We start from the raw sequence: 24,293 nt of genomic DNA, 5'->3' as shown, positions 1-24,293 counted from the left end.
ATTCGCAGCATTTCTCTCAAAAAAAAAGACAATAATTATCTGGTAAGTTTTTTTTTGACAACCAATACCATATAAATTTAGGATAGAGATTTTGTGCACATAGACACCAGGGGGTCTCGCTTTAAAAAAATTAAAAATCCTATTTTTAAGTTTTAAAAACTTCTGGAAAAAATCCACATGTAGCCAATGATGTATCCGACAAACGTGCACAAAATCAATTTCAAATACTTAATTTTCCGAGTTACACAAAAGTGACAAAATTGTAGATTGGAGTAGTTATTTTTCAGATCTTCAAAACATATCTTATTTTTTTCATTTTTATCTAGCTCAAAATAAAAATAATTTCAGATTGAGATTTTGCACCGTTTGTGGGGTGTATCAATGACAATCTTCGGAATTATTTTCATATTTTTTTATAACTTGTAAAGTATTTTTATTTTTTTTAAATAGAGAGAGCACTAGAGCTCGGGAGCTAAAAGAACATTTCGATATATTTACAATAAATAGAACATGGTAGAGATCCACGAGCTGACTGTAACTATTACAAAATAAGTATAAAAGAAACGAGCAAATTTAAACTCTTTCATTTTTCCACGACACAATTTTGTATTTTTCTGAAAGCAACCAATGATACACAACAAACCATAAATCTGTAGTAAATACCAATAAAGTTTCTCCCATAATTTTAATCTGAGCCGCAATGCCAAGGTTACGTGCACACACGTAGCCACTAAAGTAGTTAAGCAACATCGACAAGAGTACCAACACCAGTATGCTAGGGAAAAATAACCGAACGACGTCGGCCGTCGTTGGAGAGTCGAGAATCCAAATCACCATTTTCGAAGACATAGTATCCAAGACAAATATTGTTAGGACGATTCTCCTCGCGGCAACCTTGAGAAAAGATCTAAAGTTGATCTGGTGAAGTAAGATCTGAAATCCCATACTTAGAAAACTGTAATCTTTCAACACCACCATTAACACCGGAAAGAAGATCTCATCATCAAGCGAATAGCTAAAGATCAATTATTGTAAACGATGGCATCTCCATTGAGGCAGAGACCAAGAAAAATATAGCTATCAAACCTTAATCTAATCTATGAAACAATGCTTTTATTAAAAATTCCACGCATAGATGGGTTCCCCACCCCTCCTTGCGCTAGCGACCGGCCAAAGGGGGAACCAATCTACCTTGGAGTCGAAGGTGGAGACAAGTTAGGGTTTGAGGAGGCGGCACCTAAACTACCCGAGCGTCGTTATAATTATCCGATAAGTTTGTTTAAGAAGATATGAGAGCAATTTCCTCAAAAAAAGAAGAAGATTGCAATTGTGCGACTCCTTCTATCTCTGCAAAACCATATTTCCTCATCAGCGTTCCATGTAAAAAAGTGATTGAATATATCTACACACTAAAATTGTTCCTGATACATTAATATCTAGACAAATAGTCAATTATTTTGCACAAATGTAGTATATGGTTTTTTTTTTGCGGAAATGCATTCCTAGAGGTGTCAATGGGACATGTTCTCCGCAAACCCGTGGAGAATTCATCTGTTAGAAAACGGGTATGGTGAACTTTGATCCCGCTACTCCCTCTATACCGCTTTATTAGACTAACTATCACGTAGTTAAAAACAATTTTTGACCATAAATTCGATCAAAAAAATATGAATGATATGCTACAAAAATTATACAATTGAATTAATATTCAAAATATTTTCTAACGGTATAATTTACCGTCAAACTATTTTTAAACTACGTGTCGGCATAATAAACCAGTACAGAGGAAGTACCTAAAATGGAGATGAGGATTAAAAGGTCCCCTCATCACCGTTTCCCGCTATACCTGTATATACATATAAATTGGTATATTTTATAGAGATATTTTGTAATATTAAGTCTGGTGTAGTTACTACCCAATGGGAGGAGACTCATCGCCATCCCTAGGCATTCCCCATCTTGCGATTGATCATGGTGCGCAGCATGGATGCAGACATTCTGGTAGTTCTGTCCACCACCGGCAGGATCCTTTCCCTAATCCATTGGTCCGGCGATCGTCATCACTCATCAAGTCCCTGTCGGCGTATTAATCCCCTGCTGAAAGTGCTTGGATCGGAGGCTCTCCACGTACGGTGGCGTATCCGACTGGCCGCCCAATTATTTGCAGTCCACCTAGACCGATCGATCCATCGATCAGCTGTTTGGCGATCTTTCGCGGTTTGGCGATCCAGATCGTTCCTGTGCGCTCTTCAGCTTACTTGCTTCAGTTAACGGCATCCTCTTCAGCTTAATTACTTGCTGAATGCTCGTTTTCTTGGTCTGCATGCGTGCGTGTGTTCTGCAAACAAGCACGTAATAACGTCGCAGTTTGCTTCAGAAGGAAGCACCGCATAGACTCTTCCTGATTTGTGTACTCCAATTATCATCTACCGGTCAGCACACACGACAGACAGACCTTCAAGGCAAAGAGGGTGCATGCATCGACGACTGTTAGGTTGCCCATTCCGATTTCCGTGGTTACTTTATTTTTGTAAGAGAAACAGCGTACAGTAGGCTTTGATGGATTGATAAAAATCAGAATATAGCAGCAAAGCCTGGTGGTAAAAGCTCATATTCAACTGTTTATTTCCCTCATTTCTTTCTTCAGTTAGGCTATGAGTTCAAACGCTGTCAGTCTATTGCTCTCTCTCAATCTGTAGCACGGTAGTAATAGTTTGTAGGTAGGTTGCTGCTCGGCCCGGCTCTTCTGTTTTTGTTGGAGGAGTCACGGCACACAATTGGTCGACGAGCGGTTCAGCACAAATATTTCCTCATAGCAGAAAGTCTCCAAAGGATTTGCTATCAACGGCACTCAGGTTGTTTCCAGAAAAATAATAATATTGCAACGTTGTTAAATCAAAATTGACAATCGGTCAGTGTCTGATGATCTGTCAAACGTAGCGTCCTTCCTTTTACATCTCATCATCTACACCATGTGGGAAATAGAAAATTATACAATACATTAAATGATGAACAATTGAAAATTACGATTTTTTTTAAGGACGACCTCTACAATTCAACAACGAGCAGATACAAAGAAGGTGCACGTAAATAAACGCTTGCAAAAACTTGCAATGCAATTATCTAGTAACTTTTTTTCCCAACGAAGGAGGTAATCAAACACTAACATTATAAAAATATCGTGGGAAAAAATGAAAATTATGGTCCGTCGAGGTAATCATCTACCCTCTCCACCTCTCATAGGCCGATGGCAAAGTATTGCCGTCGTTGGAGTTCCGAGCCATCGCGAAACAACGAAGCGGTATCCATGATAGGCAGTGTCGACGACGTTGATCTCAACGGCCCGGAGAAGAAGACAACATTGATGGGTCGATCACACCTAAACATCCGCCTAGGTCGGCAAGATAAATAGGCTTGCTTTCATGTTGCCGCAACATCATTGGTCCGACGAAGACACAACTAATACTCCCTGCCCAGAGCGAGATACAAACCTATCCTACAATCTCTTCGCTAAATTCTGTTGCCCACACCCCGCTAGAGCAAAAGAAGAAGAATACGGAGCCGGCCTTACTGGACACTGTCACCACCACCATGAGAGACCAATTTGTCCACCCTCTCTCGTTGGATTCAATGGGGGCATGAACCACTATGGCTAGAAGAAACTGAAGGAACCCTTATCGAACTATGCCGCCAACATCACGGGAAGGGCTCCTCGCACATTCTAGTTGGCGGAGCCACCTGTGTAGGAGGAGGAGGCGGGCGATCAACCGCCGGAACCCTAGATCGCCTAGGAAGAGGGGTAGCAGCTACCCCAATAATCTAGCCACTTTGGTGCCCTAAAATCTATGTTGTTATTGAACTTGACGGAGGCCAACTTTTAGAATTCCGATCACAATCATCTTGAAATGTTTGGATACAGTATTCCTGAAGTTCTTAAATGTAAATGTGTTTAAAAAATTGCTTTCACAATATACTCCTTTCGTTCCCAAAAAAAAGGATGTCGCAGATTTACGGAGGGAGTACAATTAATTATGAGAATTTAGAAATATTTCAAACTAGTGACAAAAAGCCGAGTCTGCATAGCTTAATTCGAAAACAAGCGCATATTGCACGTAGCACATAATGATTGGCAAGCTATGCGAGAACCTACATGCAAGCAACTCTACATCGCTCTCCTTGAAACATCATGCATATGGCATGACAATATTGATCAGAAAGAGCATGATGGTCAGGTGCTTTCAGTTGTGATATGCCAATGGATAGGTTGATTCTATGAGCCACATGAACCAGGGACAGTGCCTCCTATCGCTTCGGCTGGCCAATGCATGACCGGTCCCACAGATCCCGTTTACGCAGCGTTTCGACGTTTCCTTTCTCTTTTCCCTTTTCTTCCCCGACGACTCACCGGCAGCTAGCTAGCGATGTTTCCGACCGAAACAAAGGCGTCAAAAAAATTCCCCAAACGTTCATCGCCACCTGTCTATCTGCCTATAAATATTTTCGCGGCTCCGTCGTTTTGTTTCGCTCTCGCGATCCCGTTCATGCTTTTCCATGAACACGCCCGTGAAACACACAGCATAAAGCGCTCGATCGATCTTGTCTACCATATTAGCTCATCCTTGCCGCCGCTAGCGCGGAGCAATTGATGATCCCGGCCGTATCAGCGATCATGGACGACGGCGGCGTATATCCCGCCGCCGCCCAGGGCGTGAACGCGCCGCTGCTTCCCGAGACTAACCTCAAGGGTCGGTGTCCTCCGGCAGGGCAGAAGCGGCCGTCGACCCTTCTCCCGGCCATCTTTCTGACCGTGCTCATCCTCTCGCTCGTCGGGCTCGCGGTTTACGACGGCCAGGCGTCAGTCACGCGGCCTGGAGACCAGGTCGCGGCAGCGGGCCGCGCGGTGGAGGTGGCCGCCTCCCGCGGCGTGGTGCAGGGCGTGTCCGAGAAGTCCAACGCCCCGGCGCTCCTCGGCGGCGGTGGCGCCTACGACTGGACCAACGCGATGCTGTCGTGGCAGCGCACGGCGTTCCATTTCCAGCCGGAGAAGAACTGGATGAACGGTAGATACGTTGCCATCGCCATTCTCTCTTCTTCTATCTTGTTCAATTAATTCGTTGAAACTTGGATACGTACGTCTCTGACGCAACATTTCTTTCTCCTTTGCTCCGTCTCTAATCAACTTCCTCTCGCGTTCTCGTCACGGACGTCTCGTTGATCGATCGACCTCTCCAGATCCCAACGGTAAGTTGTTGAGGCTCACATGCATGTGAACGAATGCTTGATGGTTCTGAGCATTTCTAGCTAGGTCGCAGTAATGCATGGCCCAATAATCGCATGATCTTAGCTTTCATCTACCTCCTCTGTTCCGTTCCATAAATTTTTGTTGTGGTTTAGTTTAAATTTGAACAAAGCATTGATAGAAATTATGGAATGGCGGGAATAGTTGGTGACATCTACCCTTGTGCACCGCGTGCTTGCTTGCAGGTCCATTGTACTACAAGGGATGGTACCACCTGTTCTACCAGTGGAACCCTCACGGAGCGGTGTGGGGCAACATCAGCTGGGGCCACGCCGTGTCACGCGACCTCATCCACTGGCTCCACCTGCCGCTGGCCATGGTGCCCGACCACTGGTACGACATCAACGGCGTGTGGTCCGGCTCGGCAACGCAGCTCCCCGACGGCAGGATCGTGATGCTCTACACCGGCTCCACGGAGGACGGCGTGCAGGTGCAGCTCCTAGCGGAGCCGGCGGACCCATCGGACCCGCTGCTTCAGCGCTGGGCCAAGTCGGAGTCAAACCCGGTGCTGGTGCCACCGCCGGGCATCGGGCTCACGGACTTCCGCGACCCGACGACGGCGTGGCTAAACCCCACCGACAAAGCGTGGCGGGTCGCCATCGGGTCCAAGGACCAGGAGCACGCCGGGCTGGCACTGGTGTACCGGACGGAGGACTTTGTGCGCTACGACCCGCTGCCCACGCTGATGCGGGTCGTGCCAGGCACGGGCATGTGGGAGTGTGTGGACTTCTACCCCGTGGCCGCCGACCCGGTGGCCGGCGGTGAGGTCGGGCTCGACACGTCCGTGCCGCCGGGGCCTGGGGTGAAGCACGTGCTCAAGACCAGCCTCGACGACGACCGACACGACTACTACGCCATCGGGACGTATGATGCCGAGACGGACAGGTGGACTCCAGACAACGAGGCGATCGACGTCGGGATCGGGCTCCGCTACGACTACGGCAAGTTCTACGCGTCCAAGACGTTCTACGACCCCGTGCGGCGGCGGCGCGTGCTGTGGGGGTGGATCGGCGAGTCCGATAGCGAGCGCGCCGACATCCTCAAGGGGTGGTCGTCCCTCCAGGTAACATCAACGCACAATTAACATTGCTTTCAGTTCATTTCGTTCCTCACAACCAATGTAGTACTGCAGTAGTTACGTGCACAAAACCTCTTCTAATTATTTCATGACAACGAATTGAACGAGACACCGATGATCGATCGAGAGAGCTCTGATCTTGCCAACGACAGAACTCGAAAATTTGAAACAGAGAACTAATTCCAATGCCTAACAAGATAGAGCCGCACTTACTATGCACCATATCATTCTCGATCTGCCCGTCTGGCCTGATCCATGGACAACTAGGCTCGTAACTGTGCAAGGCCCTACCATGCATTATACCATATACTGTACACCTTAAACTCATTGACTATCAATTGTCCACCGGCCACGAGGAGCACGCGCGGGCATCGTATAGAAAACGAATCAAGATCAAGTCGTTCAAGAAATCGTCCGGTGGGTCCGCTTCCATTTATCCAAAACAGGCTACGGTACCTTTCTTAATCAAGCCAACTGTCAAGGATCTTCAGCCAGCCAGCCAATAAACTGAATGCCGTAGGCGAATTACCAAAATCATTTCCCTGCACGTGACAGTGACTTGTCTCCGGTTGTTTCAAGCAACTTGGAGCCGTAGTCAGTAGGCCGGGACGAGTCAGAGGCTCCAATCGAGATGGAGGGTTTTATATGTGTAGCGTGCTTCAGCTATGCACTTGTTGACCTGTCTTCAATACCCCCAGCCTCCAGCCCCCAGCCTCCCGTACCCCCAGCCTCCCAGCCCTAGCCGCCGCCGCCGCCGCCGGTAGCGCCGCCGGGGCAAAGACCCACGGGGCGTGGCGGCGGCGGGGGCCCTTCCTCGTCGACGCATGGTGGACGGCGGCCGAATCTCCCTCCCTCGAGCATGGCGGACGCGCGGATGGGATGGGCGGCGGCGGCTCGCGCCGCGCCCCTTCTCCCGTCGGCTCTCCCTGGTGGATCGGCGCGGTTGGGATGGGCGGCGGCGGCCTGCCTGCGCTCTCCTCCCGTCGGCTCTCCGCGGCACTCCGGCAGGGGCTGGTGGTGGGCGGCGGCCGGGCCCATGGCTCGCGCCATTTTCCCCGCCTCTCGCCGGTGAGTGGAGGCGATCTCGGGCTTCACCCGCGACACGAGGTCGCCGGGGCGGCAGCCTTGGGTACGACGGTGGAGGTGGCCCTCTTCTTCGCCGGAGAGGGTCGGCTGCGGTTGGTGGTGGTGGATCTATCGATCTATCACCGCGTACCGGCGGCGAGATGGAGATGCATGGAAGCCGGCGACGGAGTCGCCGGTGGAGGGTTGGAGTGGCCAGCCCGGGATGGTCGCCGACGTGGGGGTCCGACCCGAATAAAGGCGGTGGTCCTAGGGTCTCTCTTGCGTGAAGAGGAAGACCTACCGGAGGCATGGACTCGTGATCTAGCCGGAGTGTTGAGTTCGGAAGGCTCCGCCGGCGAATGTAACGGTGCTTTTTGCACGGAGTTTGTTGGATCGGTGGTATTCGGTCGTGCGCACCCATGCTTTTATTCCGACCGATTGGTTCGGAGGAGCGGCGCGAAGCTCTTTTTCGTGTTGACATCAAGTGACTATGGACCCATGATGAAAGTCGGAAGAAGAGAAGTTCATGAAGGCCGGAGGGAGGACTAGCTAAGGGAGGTTCAAGTCTCCGCGGCTGTTGAGGAACTTGCTTGGTGTTCCGGGCTTCACAACGGCGGTATGAAAGTGGGGGTGACAACACGAGTGAAGTTCGAGTCCTACCTTTCGGGGTGAAAACCCAAGGTCCGACGTTAGCCGGTTGTGCCTGGCAATGACCTTGTTGGAGGCATTGTTTTGAGAGCGGGGACTATCTTCGGGGTGAAAACCTAAGATCGTTGATTGGGCGACGACGGTGTTAGAGCACTTGTTCCCTTCTTGGAGGCGTCGTTTTTGGAGAGTCCGTATTTCGGGTGTTGTTTTGGCGGTGGATGTATTGCTCGTTGTTAGGCCCGAGATACTGTAGCGGGACTTTTGTTTCTTAGTTTTCTTTTCCTTTTTTTGGCTGTGTGCATCCGTAGTGCCATTAGGGTGGTGCGTTGTTGCAGAGGCTGGGTGTAATTGGTATCTTTTTGATATTAATATATTCCCTTTATCGAAAAAAAAGCTATGCACTTGCGTTTGCGGTTTACTTGACGCCAAAGCTTTTGAATTGCTCTCGATCGGGTTTAAAATTCTAAATGAGAATGTTTGAATGTTTCCTTCGTGTTAAATAAATCACATGGATAATGATCGCATTGGTCAACGGAAATTCCTATTTTACTTCTCCTCTTCTTCATCAGGATAATTCCTTTTAGATAAGACATCGGTATAAGACAAATATAAGTCCCCTAAAAAAATACAAGACAAATCCAAAAACTACTTCTGTTCATATTGCATGGTATGGTTTTAATCTGTTGACCATATGCATTAGTCAAGTTATCTTTCAGCGAAATAAAAATACGCACACATTCAAAATGTCATCTACCACCCGTAAAACAAAAAGGCATCTACAAGGAAATGGACGTATTGATCCCTCATCATCAAAGCAGAGGGCGTATTTTGTTTCGTCAATATGAGTCAGAGGCTCCAATCGGGAGGGCTTTTATATGTTTAGCGTGCTATGGCTATGTACTTGTGCTTGCGGTGTACTTGGCGGCAAAGTTTTTGAATTGCTCTCGAGTTTAAATTCCAAATGGGAATGTTCAAATGTTTTTCTTCGTGTTAAGAACACACATGGACAATGATTAATCAATGGAAGTTCCTATTTTACTTCTCATTTTTTTAGGTGGGTAATGTCTTTTAGATAACACATCGGTATAAGACAACCCTAAGTCTCCTACAAAATAAGAAAAATACAAAAAATACTACTGTTCATATTACATGTCAAGGTTTCGATATGTTCACCATATGCACTAGTCAAGTCTTTCTACAAAAATAATTGTGCACATTCGAAAATGTCATCTTCTACCAGCAGAAGAAAAGTTATCTACAAGGAAATGAAGGTATTACCCCTCATCATCAGAGTATAGGGCGTATTTTTTCCGTCACCACAAGCCACTACTACGGAGTAATATATTATTCATGTGAAAAATATTACAATTACAAGTAAATGCTCATGAAAGAAAATCTAGTTATATCAACTTAAACACATACTAAGACAACAATTGTTGTTCAAATCCTTATCTTAGCAAAACAAACTACACTTTCTTCGTGGATTTTTTTACGTAAGCAATTTAGCCATTCCACCGGCTGTATTTTGGTATAGTGCTGCTATGCACACGACATATTCCATACGGTTTTTATACGACGCTGCATCTGAACCTTCATGTATGAGGCCAAATCAAGGTCATCTACTATGTACAGTACTACCGATTTTGGTATATGAGTTTGGGCAGGTTGTACTATCAAGATAATCATTTTCACCATTTATGTCTAAAACCCACCTTTTTACAAGAATTTTGTGATCTGCAATAGCATTTTTTCGTAATTTTGAAATATATTCCCATTTACGCATTCACGAATACAATACGAGGAATAAAAGGTTTTCTTTCTGTCAGCCTTTCTGAACTTATTTTGGTACCAGTTTGGTGTTCTACTGTATTACTACTAGTTCAAGGAGCTAAAGAAACTGTCTCATTCAGATGATCAGATATGCATACTGGCATCAAGGATTGTGATAGTTAGCTGTATGAACAACAAAGTATTTATGACACCAGGGGACAATTGCTTCTTCTATTCCTTTACTCAGTTACCCGCAGCATGGTGGTATACCTAGTTCAGGTGTATATCCAGGCATGCTGTGATGCAGAGCACCCATGCACCATGAAAAGAATGGGAGTAACAGCTAACCTAATTCCCTGTCCACGCGCAGTCAATACCCAGGTCGGTTCTGATGGACACGAAGACGGGCATCAACCTGCTCCAGTGGCCGGTGGTGGAGGTGGAGAACCTCCGTATGCGCGGCAAGCGCTTCGACGGCCTCGCCGTGCAGCCCGGCTCCGTCGTGCCCCTGGACGTCGGCAAGGCGACGCAGCTGGACATCGAGGCGGTCTTCCATGTGGATGTGGATGCGTCGGCTGCCGGCGCCGGGAGCGTGGTGCGGGCGGACGCGTCGTCGTACAACTGCAGCGCGAGCGCCGGCGCCTCGGGGCGTGGACTGCTCGGCCCGTTTGGGCTCCTCGTGCTCGCCGACGAGGGCCTGTCGGAGCAGACCGCCGTCTACTTCTACCTTGTCAAGGGCGCCGACGGGAACCTCAGCACCCACTTCTGCCAAGACGCGTTCAGGTATCGAAGGCGAACGATCATCCTCAAGTCGATTCAAGCCTGAACGCGACCTTATTCAGGCTGTGAAGTCGATTCAACTAATCTTTCAAATCTTGTTCGTCAGGTCATCGAAGGCGAACGATCTCGTCAAGCCTGTGTACGGCAGCTCCGTCCCTGTACTCGACGGAGAAGATCTGTCAGTAAGAATACTGGTACGTTTTCTGGCAGTAACTTCGATTCAGAAGCATCCACCTTCATACGCCGATCGACATGTTACGATCGACGACTGGTCGTTACGTCATTAGTTATTCACTGATTTTCCTTGTGGTGGCTTTCCGTGGTAGGTTGATCACTCAATTGTGGAGAGCTTCGCTCAGGGTGGGCGGACATGCATTACATCGCGCGTGTACCCTACCAAGGCGATCTACGACAACGCCAGAGTTTTCCTCTTCAACAATGCGACAAGTGTCAATGTCACCGCAAAGTCGATCAAGATCTGGGAGCTGAATTCAGCTTACATCCGTCCATATTCAAATTCTTTGTAAGCACAGTGCCAAGCAATGTTTGCCTGGATAGTTGACTCCGCGCTTTGTATGTAGCAATTCTTTGTATTTTCTTAGCTTATTGTGAGTTGATAGTGAAGGGCAGGGAAGCATTGGTGGACCACAGAATGTATATTTGCCACAAACTAGTAGCAGTGCACGTGCAACGCACGTTGTTTCAATAAATACAATCCATTTGAATTTAATATATATATATATAATCATTAGTACCAGCACATAATAACGGGTAACCAAACTGAGGTGGAGGCGCTTGGCATGTGAGGGAGGTCAAGGTCGAGGTCTCATTTCATTTCCACGAAAAATAAAAGATTTGATTCACACATGACTACATGAGAGACCATAATCCAGTACAAAGTTATATCAAATCACTAAATAAATTATGCTTGTTTCAACAATACAGTCTGACATAATCGCACATGGTATTGGTAACACACACAAGAATGTATACCTCATACCTCATGTCTCCCACGGCGCCTTTGCCATTTACAAATTCTCCTCTATCCTTTAACTGAAAGCATCATGTTGCACCTCGAAACAACAATTTATCGCTATCTTTATAGCTCACCAATTCTATGAAATACGCACATATCGTGAGCCCATCTCTCATGCCAGTAGAAGACCATATAAGCTCCAAATTCATAATTCGCACATGTACCTCTGTAGAGCCCTCGTAGCCCTAGTCATCAAAGAGTTAAAGTGTTAAAGTCAAGCCTCCTTAGTCCATGACATAGGTGGAGTGTCAGATAGTATATGTGGTTGTAGTTTCCAGGGGTTGCGGCTTTGCAGGGTCTTTTGCGGGCGCCATCGAGAAGAGGATGCAATGAGCGGCGATGGCAGCCATGTTCAAATCGCACCGGCGATGTGAGGCGTGAGGATGTCAGCGATCAATCCTGAACAAATGTAGGTGAATATGAAATACATGTATACAACTGCAGCTTGTCAGATCCAAGGTCCAATCTAACCTGAATATATCCATAACAAATAGAATAACGAATAAGCAATACAATAGAAAAATATCCAGCTCATGTACTAATCTTTCAATTTATCATTACATATATTCTGAACGACAAGCAACATCTAGAAAATAGTATAGAATCTGAATTTGAAGTTTATACCTAATGTGTTACAAAACCTTTCATCATCTCCAACAAAATCTGGATTACCTTGTAGATAAAAATCTTTCCACTCGTGTTGTTTTTCTGCATTATGAAAGAAGGCTATTCAGAGAAGCCCTTTATAGTCCATGCCACGCAGAAAGCAGGGAACTAAAGTGATCAACAATAGAGCTATGTCCCTAGCAACTTCGGTATCACAATCATTGTTCTTGTATATGCGATCAGATTATTACAATGACCTGTAGTTATCCATCTTGGTGAATACTCTCGCAAATACTGCCTGTGAGAACTCAGCCACAGGATATCCATGCTCAGTATATTGTACACCAATCTGAACTGAAATTCTCCGTGCATGTGTTAATCTGTGGCTAGGTTATGATTGAAGAGAAGTAACCAAGGGAGGGTCAAATACCAAGATGGCACTGCCTCATTGAGGATCAGATGGCGGTAGTCACGGCACCCCGGCAACAGCGGGAACGTCATATTGAGGAGCGATATCTGTTGGGCAAGGGGTGCTGCTGCAGTACTACAATAAATGTAAAAATAAATTATTAAAATCCTCACATTTTTTATCTACACCGTGCATTAAGCCATTATGCAAATAAAAATGAAAAATGAACCTGCAGTTAGTTAGTTTCAATCTCAGTTTGACATCCCATCGATTACCTACTTAATTAGTTAGTTTCAATCTCAATTTGACATCCCATCGATTACCTACTTTATGTGAATGTCAATGACACATCTTAACAGCTACACTGTACAATTACTATACCATGCAAGAAGAATACATAGTTCTGTGAACAATTTACCTTAGGATGCGTATTCCAGGAGAATGAAGTACATGTGTAACTGCTGAAGACATAAAGATGCAGTACGTAGGGAGAGAGCATGGCGGGCCTCAGCGGCTGTTATCGGAACGCACCTAAGACGGTCGGTCTCGGCGGCGGCCTCCATTCGCGAGCGGGGAGGCAGGCAGGAGGCGTAGGGATCCATCTGGATTGCTTATCCGTCGATGCGTGGCGGTACCGGAGCGCGAGCAACTGGGAGGTGCCTACGGCATCCAATCCATCTCATCCGTGTGAGAGTTGGTCGGCGGATCCCGCAATGGAGACAGCCCTAGAGGGAACGAAATCTGCCTCAAGACCTTTGCAAGGAGGAAGGAATTGTCCATCGGAAAAGAACGGGGACGTGCGAGGCAGTTAATTTGCTTGATTTTCGGATCTGGTGGGTGGGACGTTTGTGTGGTCACGGAAATTAGTTTTCAGGGTGGGGAGAAGAAACTAATGTGGAGCGTTAGATCAACTCTGATGGATGGCTGCGATTTAATTTTCCTACGGCACTTCGTGCCTTTATAAGTAGTAGAGATAAGTTGTCCCGTGTGCTTGAATAATGCGTTTTAAGTAATTTATGGGACTTTACACAAGAAAGTAATCTGTCCTCTTCATGTCATTGTGTACTATTTTTGCGGGCAAACGGAATATATTACGCATCAGGGATTACAAAAAGATCATTGGCAAGAACCTGTGATAATTAATTGTGTACTATTTTTGCAGGCAAATGGAATATATTACGCATCAGGGAGTACAAAAAGGTCATTGTCAAAAACCTATGATAAACATCCAGGTCCCACATTAGACCCTCTGCTCTCTCAAAATTTGCGATGTAGTGACTAGTCCTATTTTGCGAGCGATTCACTTTTACAAGAATAATTTGTCCTCTTCCTGCCTGTCACTGTGTACTTTTATTTCTTCTGAAAGTCAATCATTTATAATATTTAGGGCATGTTTTTCAAAACACTTTCTATGGAAAGTGAAACAATCAACATTCATCACTTTTAATACGCTTTTGCACTTCGCCTCAGTGTTCTCTCTAGTAGCGCACTATTTTAAAAAACAAAGGCCACAAAATATTCATAGCCAAACAGCATGGGCCCTTTCTCCATAGTGTCTAAGGCCTGGTAGTACGGTGAAGACAAAGCGCTATCCACCTGAAAAATTGACCCAATAGTAGATATGGGCCCCATTATAATTTACGTCCTCTCATGATGCTGCACACACACCTGTATGGCGGTAATCCTATTTCAGGCATGAATCGAGATGCTCCAATGAAGAAGCTCATCGACTATCTCGCAGTTCTGTAAACCGAGAAATCGGTCGTCAAGTTTTGCCCTTACAGCCTCCTATTAATCTTTCAATTCCTGTAAACAATTTATAATCGAGCAATAAAGAGCTGTCGATTCTCAAAAAAAAAAATTCACGCCCTGTACGTGCCCTACACGTGCACGCACACACTGACGGAGTGAAATGTGCCGGCCTGGCTGCTAATGCGGTTTTTTCTGCAGTTTGTTTTCTATTTTCGCGTTTTTTCTTCTGGTTTTTGGGGTTCTATAATTTTTTTGTGTCGCCAGGTTTTGTAAAAATAAAATTAAAATGTGAACTTTCCAAATTTAAATTTTTGAAGTTTGAATTTTTTTAGTTTTTAATATTTTCAAGGTTGAACATTTTTGAAAACTTAACATTTTTTAGATCTGAACTTTTCTTTTGTCTTCGAGCATTTTAAATCTAAATCTTATCTATCTTAACTTTTTCAAAACTAGGGAAAACTTACAAAACTGAAGCAGAGGTACTAACCTACAAGGGACCAAATAAGGATGGGATAGAATACCCGTAAGGGATCGACCCACCTGGTGAAATCTTGCTGGTGATGTACACATGTGCACGCTGCCAGCGTGCAATAGGAGCTCCCCACGACGGCGGAGCTATGTTGAGGTCAGGGGGAGGGGGAGGGGGGGGCGCCGCCCCCAGCCTAAAATAATTTTTTTGTTACTACCTATTAATTAGCTAGGATTGACAAAAATAGGAACTTTCACCCCCCCCTCCCCAGCCCCCACGCAGCCCAACTCCCAGAAGAGATACTATCTACAATCTAATTGTCAGGTTACTCCATCTACTTGTCACTCCTCCAGTTTCTACTGCAAGTTTGAAGATCATGAAGACAAGGTTGCCTAATAAGACAGGAGATGAGAATCTTGCCAATAATTTGGTAATTCACATAGAGCGTGAGGTTGCTGAGAAGTATGATTTTGAGACAGTTTTAACATCATTTAAGAGCAGGGCAGATCGAAAGGTGGATCTGTAATGCCTCATGGACCTTACTTTGTGATCACTCTTTCAAGGCTGGTCAGTAATATGTTGGTGTTTGTATTGTAATTAGTTCTATTTTGAATTAGCCCGGGCACCATGGAGCACCAGTTAATATATATATATATATATATAGGACATATTCATACTACACCCGGGTGTAGTTACACCCTCACGTGTTTCTCATAATCTAGAGAGTATCTATCATACCGGAAAGTATGTAAGTATATATAACTATTTTGGAAGTATATATACTACTTTGTAGGCAGTATGTACATTTTTTTACGTAGACTCATTTTTTACGTATACATATGCATGTATTTCACATATATAGTGCAAACTATGGGTTCACTTGCATTTTTTCACCAAACTTGGTTTAGAGTATCTTAGATATAGTGTACGAACATACTCAAATCGATAAAGTATCATACATACTTTTGTAAGGTAGTATATTACATATGGGTGTAACTACACCCAGGGGTAGGAAGTATTTATCCTATATATATATATATATATATAGAGACAAAAGTTTTCATATGTAACCTTACTCCGGTGCTAGCTATCGTTGCCGTTCATATGAGTGTCAAGATCTGTGCTAAGAGTATGGCAAGAATAAGGGAATCATTTCCAAACGAGCATCTGCCGATTTAGTGGATCAATGTCCTGTAGGCGACGACAGCGTCAGGCCAGACAGCGTCAGGCCAGCAGGCCACTCTGTCCATGCTCTGATCGCTCTGTGTAGAGAGCCGTTGGGCTCGGTTCTAGCACAGTCAACATGCATGTGTACCACAGTCGTACACACCATTTCTCTCTGCCCCCACGTCTACATCCTGTATTTACTTTCCCCTGCTTTCGCCTACTGTGCTTTATCCAGAGCGGCAAAAAATGAGCCACCATATTTCCATCCTTCGAGCGCATGGCCGGGGAGGTGCTGCGGCCGGTGAGGATCAAGGACCACAAGATGCACCCGCAGGTGGAGGAGGGATTCCACACCGCCGGCGACCACGGCTTCAGCCCCGCCGAGCTGGGCGAGATCATGCTCGCTAACTGTGCGTCCCTCAGCCTCCCGCCATCCTAGGCCTCCCATGGGTTCAAGTTGCTCCTTGGGCTTCGGCTACCCCTCCGAGGAGCCGAGGAGCTCCACCACGCTGCTGCACCTGCTCAACCTCGAGAAGCCTGGCAGCGTGTTCGTCTTCCGCCGCCGCGGTCAAGATCCCGCCGCCGTCGCCGGAGCCCAAGGCCAAAAGCCTCATCGACAAGATCTGAAGATCGACTCCTGCTGTCGCGTCCTCACCTTCTTCAACGTAGCCGCCGGTGCAAGGGCGCGGTCGAGCGGGAGCTCAAGCGCGCCCACCTCGCCAAGGTCCTCCCCGCTGTGCGGGGCTGGACCACCGGGTCATGGCGGCGCTGGTGAAGATGCTCGCAGCGAACCTGTTCCACGCGATGCCGCCGCCGTCCTCCGGGTGCCCGCTCGCCGAGGCGGGCGCCGACGCGTTGCTGCTCCCGTCATGCCCGCACCTCGGCTCGGTCTACGATGTGCTCCTGGCGGCCGTCGCCGCCACCGACGTTCAGTCCCTCCGCGGGCACGTCGACCGGCGCTTCCTCACCGCCCTCCTGGCACTCTCCAAGCTCACCCTGGAGCGCGCCTTCATGCGCCGCTCCATGGCCAACGCCCTCCTCCGATTCACCAACGAGGCCTCGTCGCTGTCCTCCTCCTCCTCCGCGGTCGTTGGCGCCGCCGGCGTCTGCGAGGCGCTGGAGATATGCGGGAGCATCATCAACGGCTTCATGGTGCCGCTCAAGGAGGAGCACCCGGGGTTCCTGATGCGGGTATTGCTGCCGCTGCGCCGTACCGGTGGCTCCACGCCTACGGCCTACCACAGTCAGCTCGTCTACTGCGTGCTGCAGTTCCTGCACAAGCACCCCGGGCTCGCCTGCGCCGTCGTAGATGGGTTCTCCGGCGGTGGCCAGTCACCAAACGCCAGAAGGAGTTGCTGCTCATCGACGAGCTCGAGGAGATCGTAGAGGCGCTCGAGCAGCTCCAGTTCGACGCCATCGCCGTGCCCATACACAACCGGATTGCGCGCTGCTCCACCAGCTGCAGCTCCCAGTTTCCGGATTGGCTCAGTTCGTTTTTTATTTCTTCAGAGTATGTGAAAAGAGACGCTATTGCAATTTCTGTACGAGCAAATTTTGGATATGTTCAACTGGAGGGGGATACGCGTAGTTGTATTGCGTGACAATTTTTCCTCCTGTCCAGTTCGTGAGAAAAGAAGAGAGAGTTTTCTTGTCAATGCATTTTCTTTTTCTGCATTTATACTTCGCATCTTTGTGAATTGTGAATGGTGCTTACCATGTTTTATATAAATGGTGGTGCCTGAATTTTTTGGGAAAAAATCATCTTACAGGAGATCCGGTGTGGGTGCTTCACTTTTGACCGTGCTTGTACAATTCGGTGGATGCTAACTACATACCTTGTCCTCCTAGTAGCAGATGCATCTTATTGTATCTTTGCAATCAAATGTTGAGTCTCTGTGATGGGTTTTCGTGTGGACAAATCTCTCACCGCAATACCTGCTCTAAATCTCGGTTTAGATTTTAATTTTCCCTCTTAAAGGAGAAATATTGAAGTTTGTGATGCTCAAAAGTACAGGTTCAGATTCTTCTGTCAATTTGTGAAGGAAGATTGCTTTTTCTCTCATTCATTTTCTATTGTGCTGAAGTCTAATACAACGGTGCACTTAGAGCATCTCCAGCCGCGTCCCCAAAGCGTCCCCAAAGGGATTCGAGGCGCGCCGGACAAAAAATCGTTTCCAGCCGCGCGCCCTAAAGGCTCTTTTTGTCCGACGCGGCTCAATACGGTGTCCGGCGCCCGAGCCTGAACCCGCTACACAGGAGACGCTCCTGGCACGCCGGACACAACGAAATGAGAGGCGAGGAGGCGCGGGCCCGACATGTCAGCGGCTCGGACGCCGGGAAGGGGAACCGTCGCATTGACAACCGCCTCGATCAAAGCCAAACCGCCGGAATGGAGCGTGATTATTAGTCTATCAGGTACTTTGGTATTTCAAACTGGGTCGGATGTATTTTTAGATGGGGTACTTCAATATTTATGTTGTGGTACTGGAACGAACATAGTTTGATTAATGGTACCGATATTTTCTAAGCGTATTCTTTTTATCCTCGGGTACTGAATATATGTTAATCGAGGAACGACAAAATTAGATTCATGGTACTGGAATTTCCGTGTTCCGATTCTATGATCTACCAATGGGTGCCGGATAAGATTCACGGTACCAAAATTTGACTAGGTACCTTTTCTGTTATCATCGGGTACTGAATATACATTAACCTAGGTGCGAGATAACTGAGCGTCGGTACCGAATATATGCATAGGTACCAAAATTTGACTAGGTACCTTTTCTATTATCATCGGGTACTGAATATACATTAACCTAGGTGCGAGATAACTGAGCGTCGGTACCGAATATATGCATATGTACCGAACATAACTAGTCAAGGAACGATATAATAAGATTGATGGCACCGTAATTTGACTAGGTACCTTATCTCCTATCACCGAGTACTGAATATACATTAACCAAGGTGCAAGATAACTAGAGCGTCGAGTATCGAAAATTGTCTAGGTACCAATTCATTTTACCCGCGGGTACCGAATCAATACTAGTCAAGGCACGAGATAATAAGATTGATGGTACTGAATTTTACTTGGTACCTTCTCTCTTATCACCGGGTACTGAATATACATGAACTAGTGTGAGAGATACCACATAGGTACTTAACAATGTCCATTGTGGTGCGACATGTACTTAACAAATTAAATGCTTGATTTTGTTTTGACGGGGATTTTAGATACTTAGAAATTACAACTGGATGCCAGATAGTTTTTTAGGCGGGTGCTTGAATTACGGGGGAGAAGGGAAATGTAGAGCAAAAGGTAGTAAGACTACAGAATACAAAAACACTCGCGTTCGAGCTAACGCAAATCATACCAAGCTAGTGATTGAGAGATGAGGCAAAACCACAAATCTTAACCAGCACGTGATTGAGGTGGGGCCTAAGATAGAGTAGGAGGGCACTAGCATGTTCGTTTCTCTTTTCCCTAATAAACGAATGAGACCACGAAAGGCACTGCCGCAAGGCAGGTCGCGCAAAAGGAAAATAAGATTAGCACGGTAGTTGTCTGCCTGTTCGTACTCCAGCTGAACGGCGGCGTGTGTAAAGCCGTACGCGGAGAATACGGTACCAGCCCGTTAGAACATGACTATGCGCTACATCCAAACGTGCAGACCAGTTTGAATAACAAACTGCCGATATAGGAAACTCACCGGACTGCCTCGCCAGCTAAAGACCATGACACAGTTGGCTTGATGTGCTGCACTCAAATTCAGAGCTGGACCGTGGCCCAACAAACTGCAGTGTGTATAAAAAAGGAGCAGTTTTGAAATCAAACCCAACTTCACAGCATGAGGTAGTCTTAAAGAGGCAACCAAATTCAAAATCCTGCACTCCACCGGTCCCCATTTGCGACTCAAGCGAGAGAATATCACTTTCACTCCTTTTCTATGAAGTACACTAGTAGTCTAGTAGGAGAAAAGTAAGCATCAATCTCAAAGCGATATGAACGAGCAATGATAACGATGCTGCACGGGGTAAGGTTACGTACCAAAACCACATATATATATATATATATATATATATATAGAAGCACCCTGGATGCAGAATAAGTAATTCTGCACCGGGTCGGTGCACCGAGTCGGACCACCGGCTGGTTTCATCCGGGCTCGCACCATCCCACCGTCTCTCGTAATTTTACCCCCGACGGTCTGGTCGTGGCGTTTCAGAGCTACCGCACTACCCTGCCGCAAGCTCGCAATCTCTCATAACCCTTTTCTAATCGAGCGCGGTGCGCGGCCGGCGGTTTGGAATAGAGACACGGCGAGCGGCCGAGCGGCGGCGGCCGGCTGAGCGGCTACGGCGACCTCTGTGGTTAGGCGAGTGAGGGCTAGCATGTGCTCTCGGTGGCCTCGACGGCGTCGTGGTCGCATCCTCGAATCGGCGGCGTCATGGCCGGCCGGTTGAATCGACCTCGGCCACCTCCTGCTCTTTCTCTGGATCCCCTCCGTCGACAACCTTCTGCGTTGTCGGCAGCGCCCCTCCGCAGCCAAGCCCAACACTGCCTGAGGCCAAGTCATGCCCGTAAGGTTCTCTTCCTTCTTCTGTCTGACTGCCGTGTAACAGTTTCTGTCTGATCTTTAATCTATTTCGATTACCAGTCTTGGGTTGTGGTCGAACGTGGTCAATTGAAATTCGACGGGCGTCCTGCCGTGGCTGCCCCCAACGCCTGTGAACTGGGCATCTACCCCCTTGCAATTTTACGTCAGCTTGCCGATTGGGCACTGGCTAAATGTTAATTTCATTGGTAAGTTCTTCCACTGTCTCTTGATTCCCATAGAGATACCAGTATTCAATTCCAATTTGTCTCCAACTAGTGTTGATTATTGATGTGGTTTGTTCAAACGGAAGCACGGCCTTTAGCTCAGTTTTGTAACAAGATTATTAATGTGAAGCTGATGCTATAAGAGATTACTGAACATAAATTTATTTTTGGTTTAAGCCACCTGCAAACCAGGAGTAATCTTGTATAGCATGAATTTGGATTGTTCATTCAGTTAATTACTCGTTGGTTTTCTGTAGCATAGAGAATGGAATGTGCTATTTTCGTGAGTACCCATGCGATTGTAGGCTGTAGCTAGGCAGATGGAAATGTGCTCTGCAGTAACATTTACTGTCAGCCGGATGTGTTCGTCTTAGTGTCTGAGCAGGAATTGCTGTTTGAGCAGAGCTATTATGGTATAAAGGAATGTGCAGGTTCTGAATTTTATTCACTAGTTAGTTCTGAAAACAATTCTTGCTTTGTGTCCAACGTGTAATTTTCAGAATCCTTGTTTGGGTTAGACACCGAGCAGGATTCATATTATTCACGGAAAAAAGGTTTTCTGTTCGTGCAAGGTGGAGCTGATACAACACTGTGTTTTAATTGCTCATGTTGTAGCCTTGTGTAGTTGTGTGGCCTGATCTCAAGCCTGAATCCAGCGAGCCTTTTTGATCCAAAGTTATGTTATTTATTTTTCATTTCCTAAATTCTGGGTAGCTTCTCAAGATTATGAGCTCATTTATTCAGGATAATAAGCTTATCATTAACTGAATTCTGAATCCAGATGTACATGTCTTCAGGAGTCGTGTGGCAGAATTCTGAATCATAATAAATATGGCAGTATCTGTACATATTTATCCATCCATTTATTCAGGAGTAGCTAGCTCCCATGTGTTGGTGTACATAAATATGTTGGCAACACTAGCATATGGTAGTCAGTTTAAATAATATAGAGATGCAATCTCTGCATCTTGTAATTGTGATTGTAATTATGTATTTATGATTGTCTTGCTCTCTCAGGTGTTCAACTTGTTCAATGCTAGGAAAGTTGTTGAGCTGAATATTAAGGTTATTACAGGGGGCCACCTCTTTGTGGCCATTGTGGAGATAATAGTTTTACTCTAGGTAAATAAAAACTCTACTATAATTTTTCTGTTGAACGACTGAAGAGGTTTATTTACTATCGTATGCTTATTCCTCTGTATGCAGGCTCTTATCATCGAGTTCCTTGGCAAGTTCATTTTAGTAGTCACAGTAAGCTGGCAATGGCAGGTGTGGTTGGCACCAATTGGTCTTGCTCTTTCTAGGTCAAATTCTCCTATGACTGCCGTAAGCTTATTCCTCTGTTTCCAGGATCTTATATCCATGATTTTTCGTATTTCTTATCTAGTGTGCTATTAATCATTTATATTTTGTTATATCAGCAGTAGGCCTCCCATAAAAGCAACTTTTTAGAGCTACGTGCAGCAATTACAAACTTATTATCATTGGTCACAGCAAGATCATTGGCAGACCCCAAGCCACCATGTACAATGGAGATTAAAGCACCAGATTGCGCAGATCATATCTTCATAGTTTGATCTATTAGATCCCATCTCTGAAAGCTAAAACAACCATACTTGGTTATTCTATTTTCACTCTATTAGACCCCCTCGATGCAGAATAAGTAATTATGCACCCGGGTCGGTCGACCGAGCAAGAATGCTGCCTCGTTGGATCAAACCTACTTGGTCTGATCGCACTCAACCACCAAGCAAGTAGTCGTATTTTTTTATCCCGGCGTATATTCGGTCATGGGCTTTGGCCGTTTCGGACCTGCCAACTAACCCCCACCCCCATTTTTCTCCATTGTGGTTTCCAGTTCAACCATCACCATCACGGCTGCCACCGTTTGAAATTGGCCGCGGCAGCAGTGAGGAGGTGAGCGGACGGTGTGCTCTGCCCCGTTGGTGTACTCGGGTCCGTCGTAATCGGCTGGCGGAAACGGTGGCGCCGTGGTCAGCCTGTGGAATAGCCTGCAAATGGTGGCGTGCTGAGCGTTCGGCGACGCGGGCGTACGGCCGCACCTCCGTTGCCAAGAACGACATCGAGCCATGATGCCGTATGCGGCGGATCCAGCGCGCCTTGCCTCCAACACTGCTTCGGTCTCCGGCCACTTCTCCTACATCTAGTTCCGGCCACAACCACCAACTTCTTCGTCGCCGGCGTCCGGCGAGCCCCGCATCCATTCACCATCGGCACGAATAAAGTACTGCACCCATCCATACTCTGGTACTCAATTCTAGGATTAGTTAGCTGATTCAGAACTTGCTTTACAACGACATGAGAAGCTCGTTTCTACATGATGTTGGCCCCTTCGTAGGATAATTAATGACTTCTTTTACAGATTAGCAGCCCCACAAGTTCAGAAACAAATCAATTTGAACAAGATCAACCGGTCATAGACTCCTTTTATTATTGTACTCAAAACCATATAGATTTGACACATCCTTGCATACAATCTGGAATTAATATGTCATTCAACCAATATGAATAAGAAAGCTCTCCAGACTACCATTGAAGTTGTTGATCTCTAACACTGAGAACCAACAACAACAAGATAAGATAATTTTGTAATATATAGTCGATCGAGAGACACCATCATTTTGTATTGATGCTTGAATGTATATTATCCTTCATTAACGACTACAATTCCTTTCTACCAATTTGTGTGAGTGAGTGCTGGTCTTTTATTTCCCATTGTGCAACATTTTTAGTTCGCAATTGAATTAAAAGAGGTAGCCTATTTCCTTATTGTTTCAGATCATCACAGAGCAACAAGATCAATTACTCAATGACTCATGTTTGCATACCTTGCTCGAATTGATTCTCCATGTCCAGCGTGTCCACGGCGGTGGACATCGTCATGGTTACCATCAGAAATTGGAGATGTAGCTTAGATTGTTTCTAATAAAATTGGAGCTGTTTGAACTAGCGGGGAAGAAACAGAGAGCGGCGATGATTGGGGACATGAGAACTGGACATTATAGTAATTTTATGAAGACCAGAGTTCCTGGTACTTTGGGGAAGACTCCGACCCGAGCCTAGGACGGCGACCATGAGTCCATGACGTTCTCCCTGTGATCATGATCATTTCCCTTGCATAGAACTTCCTTTTATGGCTGTGTAGGAAAAGGATTATATTTGAGACAATTTTTGATGTGAAGTAACAAAGATGTGCGCCGTGCCTTGGTCAGCATTAGGTATGGTGCTTGGCGTACCATCTTAATTGCTGGAAGTGTTTCGCGTAATATGCCAATGAGTGGATTCTCTTCTGTTGTTTTTATCCACCACGTGATAGCTCTGCTTTGACGAGTAGCCAACTGAGTTCTACGGAGTATCATCTATTAGGAGTG

The 24,293-nt window shown here is 46.3% G+C and overlaps 1 protein-coding gene, 1 long non-coding RNA gene and 1 pseudogene across 2 annotated transcripts; all 3 read left to right on the top strand.

Moving 5' to 3' along the window:
• Positions 1 to 4,927: 4,927 nt before the first annotated feature.
• Positions 4,928 to 11,309, top strand: LOC124673870 (beta-fructofuranosidase 1-like). Its single transcript, XM_047209915.1, has 6 exons — positions 4,928 to 5,060; positions 5,233 to 5,241; positions 5,485 to 6,362; positions 10,231 to 10,643; positions 10,747 to 10,834; positions 10,967 to 11,309. The coding sequence occupies exons 1-6, from the start codon at positions 5,003 to 5,005 to the stop codon at positions 11,165 to 11,167; spliced, it is 1,647 nt and encodes a 548-aa protein (XP_047065871.1). The 5' UTR covers positions 4,928 to 5,002; the 3' UTR covers positions 11,168 to 11,309.
• Positions 11,310 to 16,525: 5,216 nt separating this feature from the next.
• LOC124671535 lies at positions 16,526 to 17,927 on the top strand (annotated as a pseudogene).
• Positions 17,928 to 20,512: 2,585 nt separating this feature from the next.
• On the top strand, positions 20,513 to 22,373 carry LOC124679203. The gene is made up of 4 exons (XR_006994855.1): positions 20,513 to 20,660; positions 20,738 to 20,883; positions 21,919 to 22,023; positions 22,108 to 22,373. It is a non-coding gene; the product is annotated as an uncharacterized LOC124679203 (long non-coding RNA).
• The last annotated feature ends 1,920 nt before the right edge of the window (positions 22,374 to 24,293 follow it).

This window comes from Lolium rigidum, chromosome 7, assembly GCF_022539505.1.
Source record: "Lolium rigidum isolate FL_2022 chromosome 7, APGP_CSIRO_Lrig_0.1, whole genome shotgun sequence".
In the NCBI taxonomy this organism is placed as follows: Eukaryota; Viridiplantae; Streptophyta; class Magnoliopsida; order Poales; family Poaceae; genus Lolium; species Lolium rigidum.
Note: the sequence above shows the minus strand (reverse complement) of the source record. Positions and strands in the feature narration are given on the sequence as shown.

Excerpts from the sequence above, each read along its gene's own strand:
- LOC124673870 (XM_047209915.1), top strand. The coding sequence starts at position 5,003 with ATGCTGTCGTGGCAGCGCACGGCGTTCCATTTCCAGCCGGAGAAGAAC. Across the intron at positions 6,363-10,230 it reads AGGGGTGGTCGTCCCTCCAG|TCAATACCCAGGTCGGTTCT; the intron begins GTAACATCAACG and ends GTCCACGCGCAG. Across the intron at positions 10,835-10,966 it reads ATCTGTCAGTAAGAATACTG|GTTGATCACTCAATTGTGGA; the intron begins GTACGTTTTCTG and ends TTTCCGTGGTAG.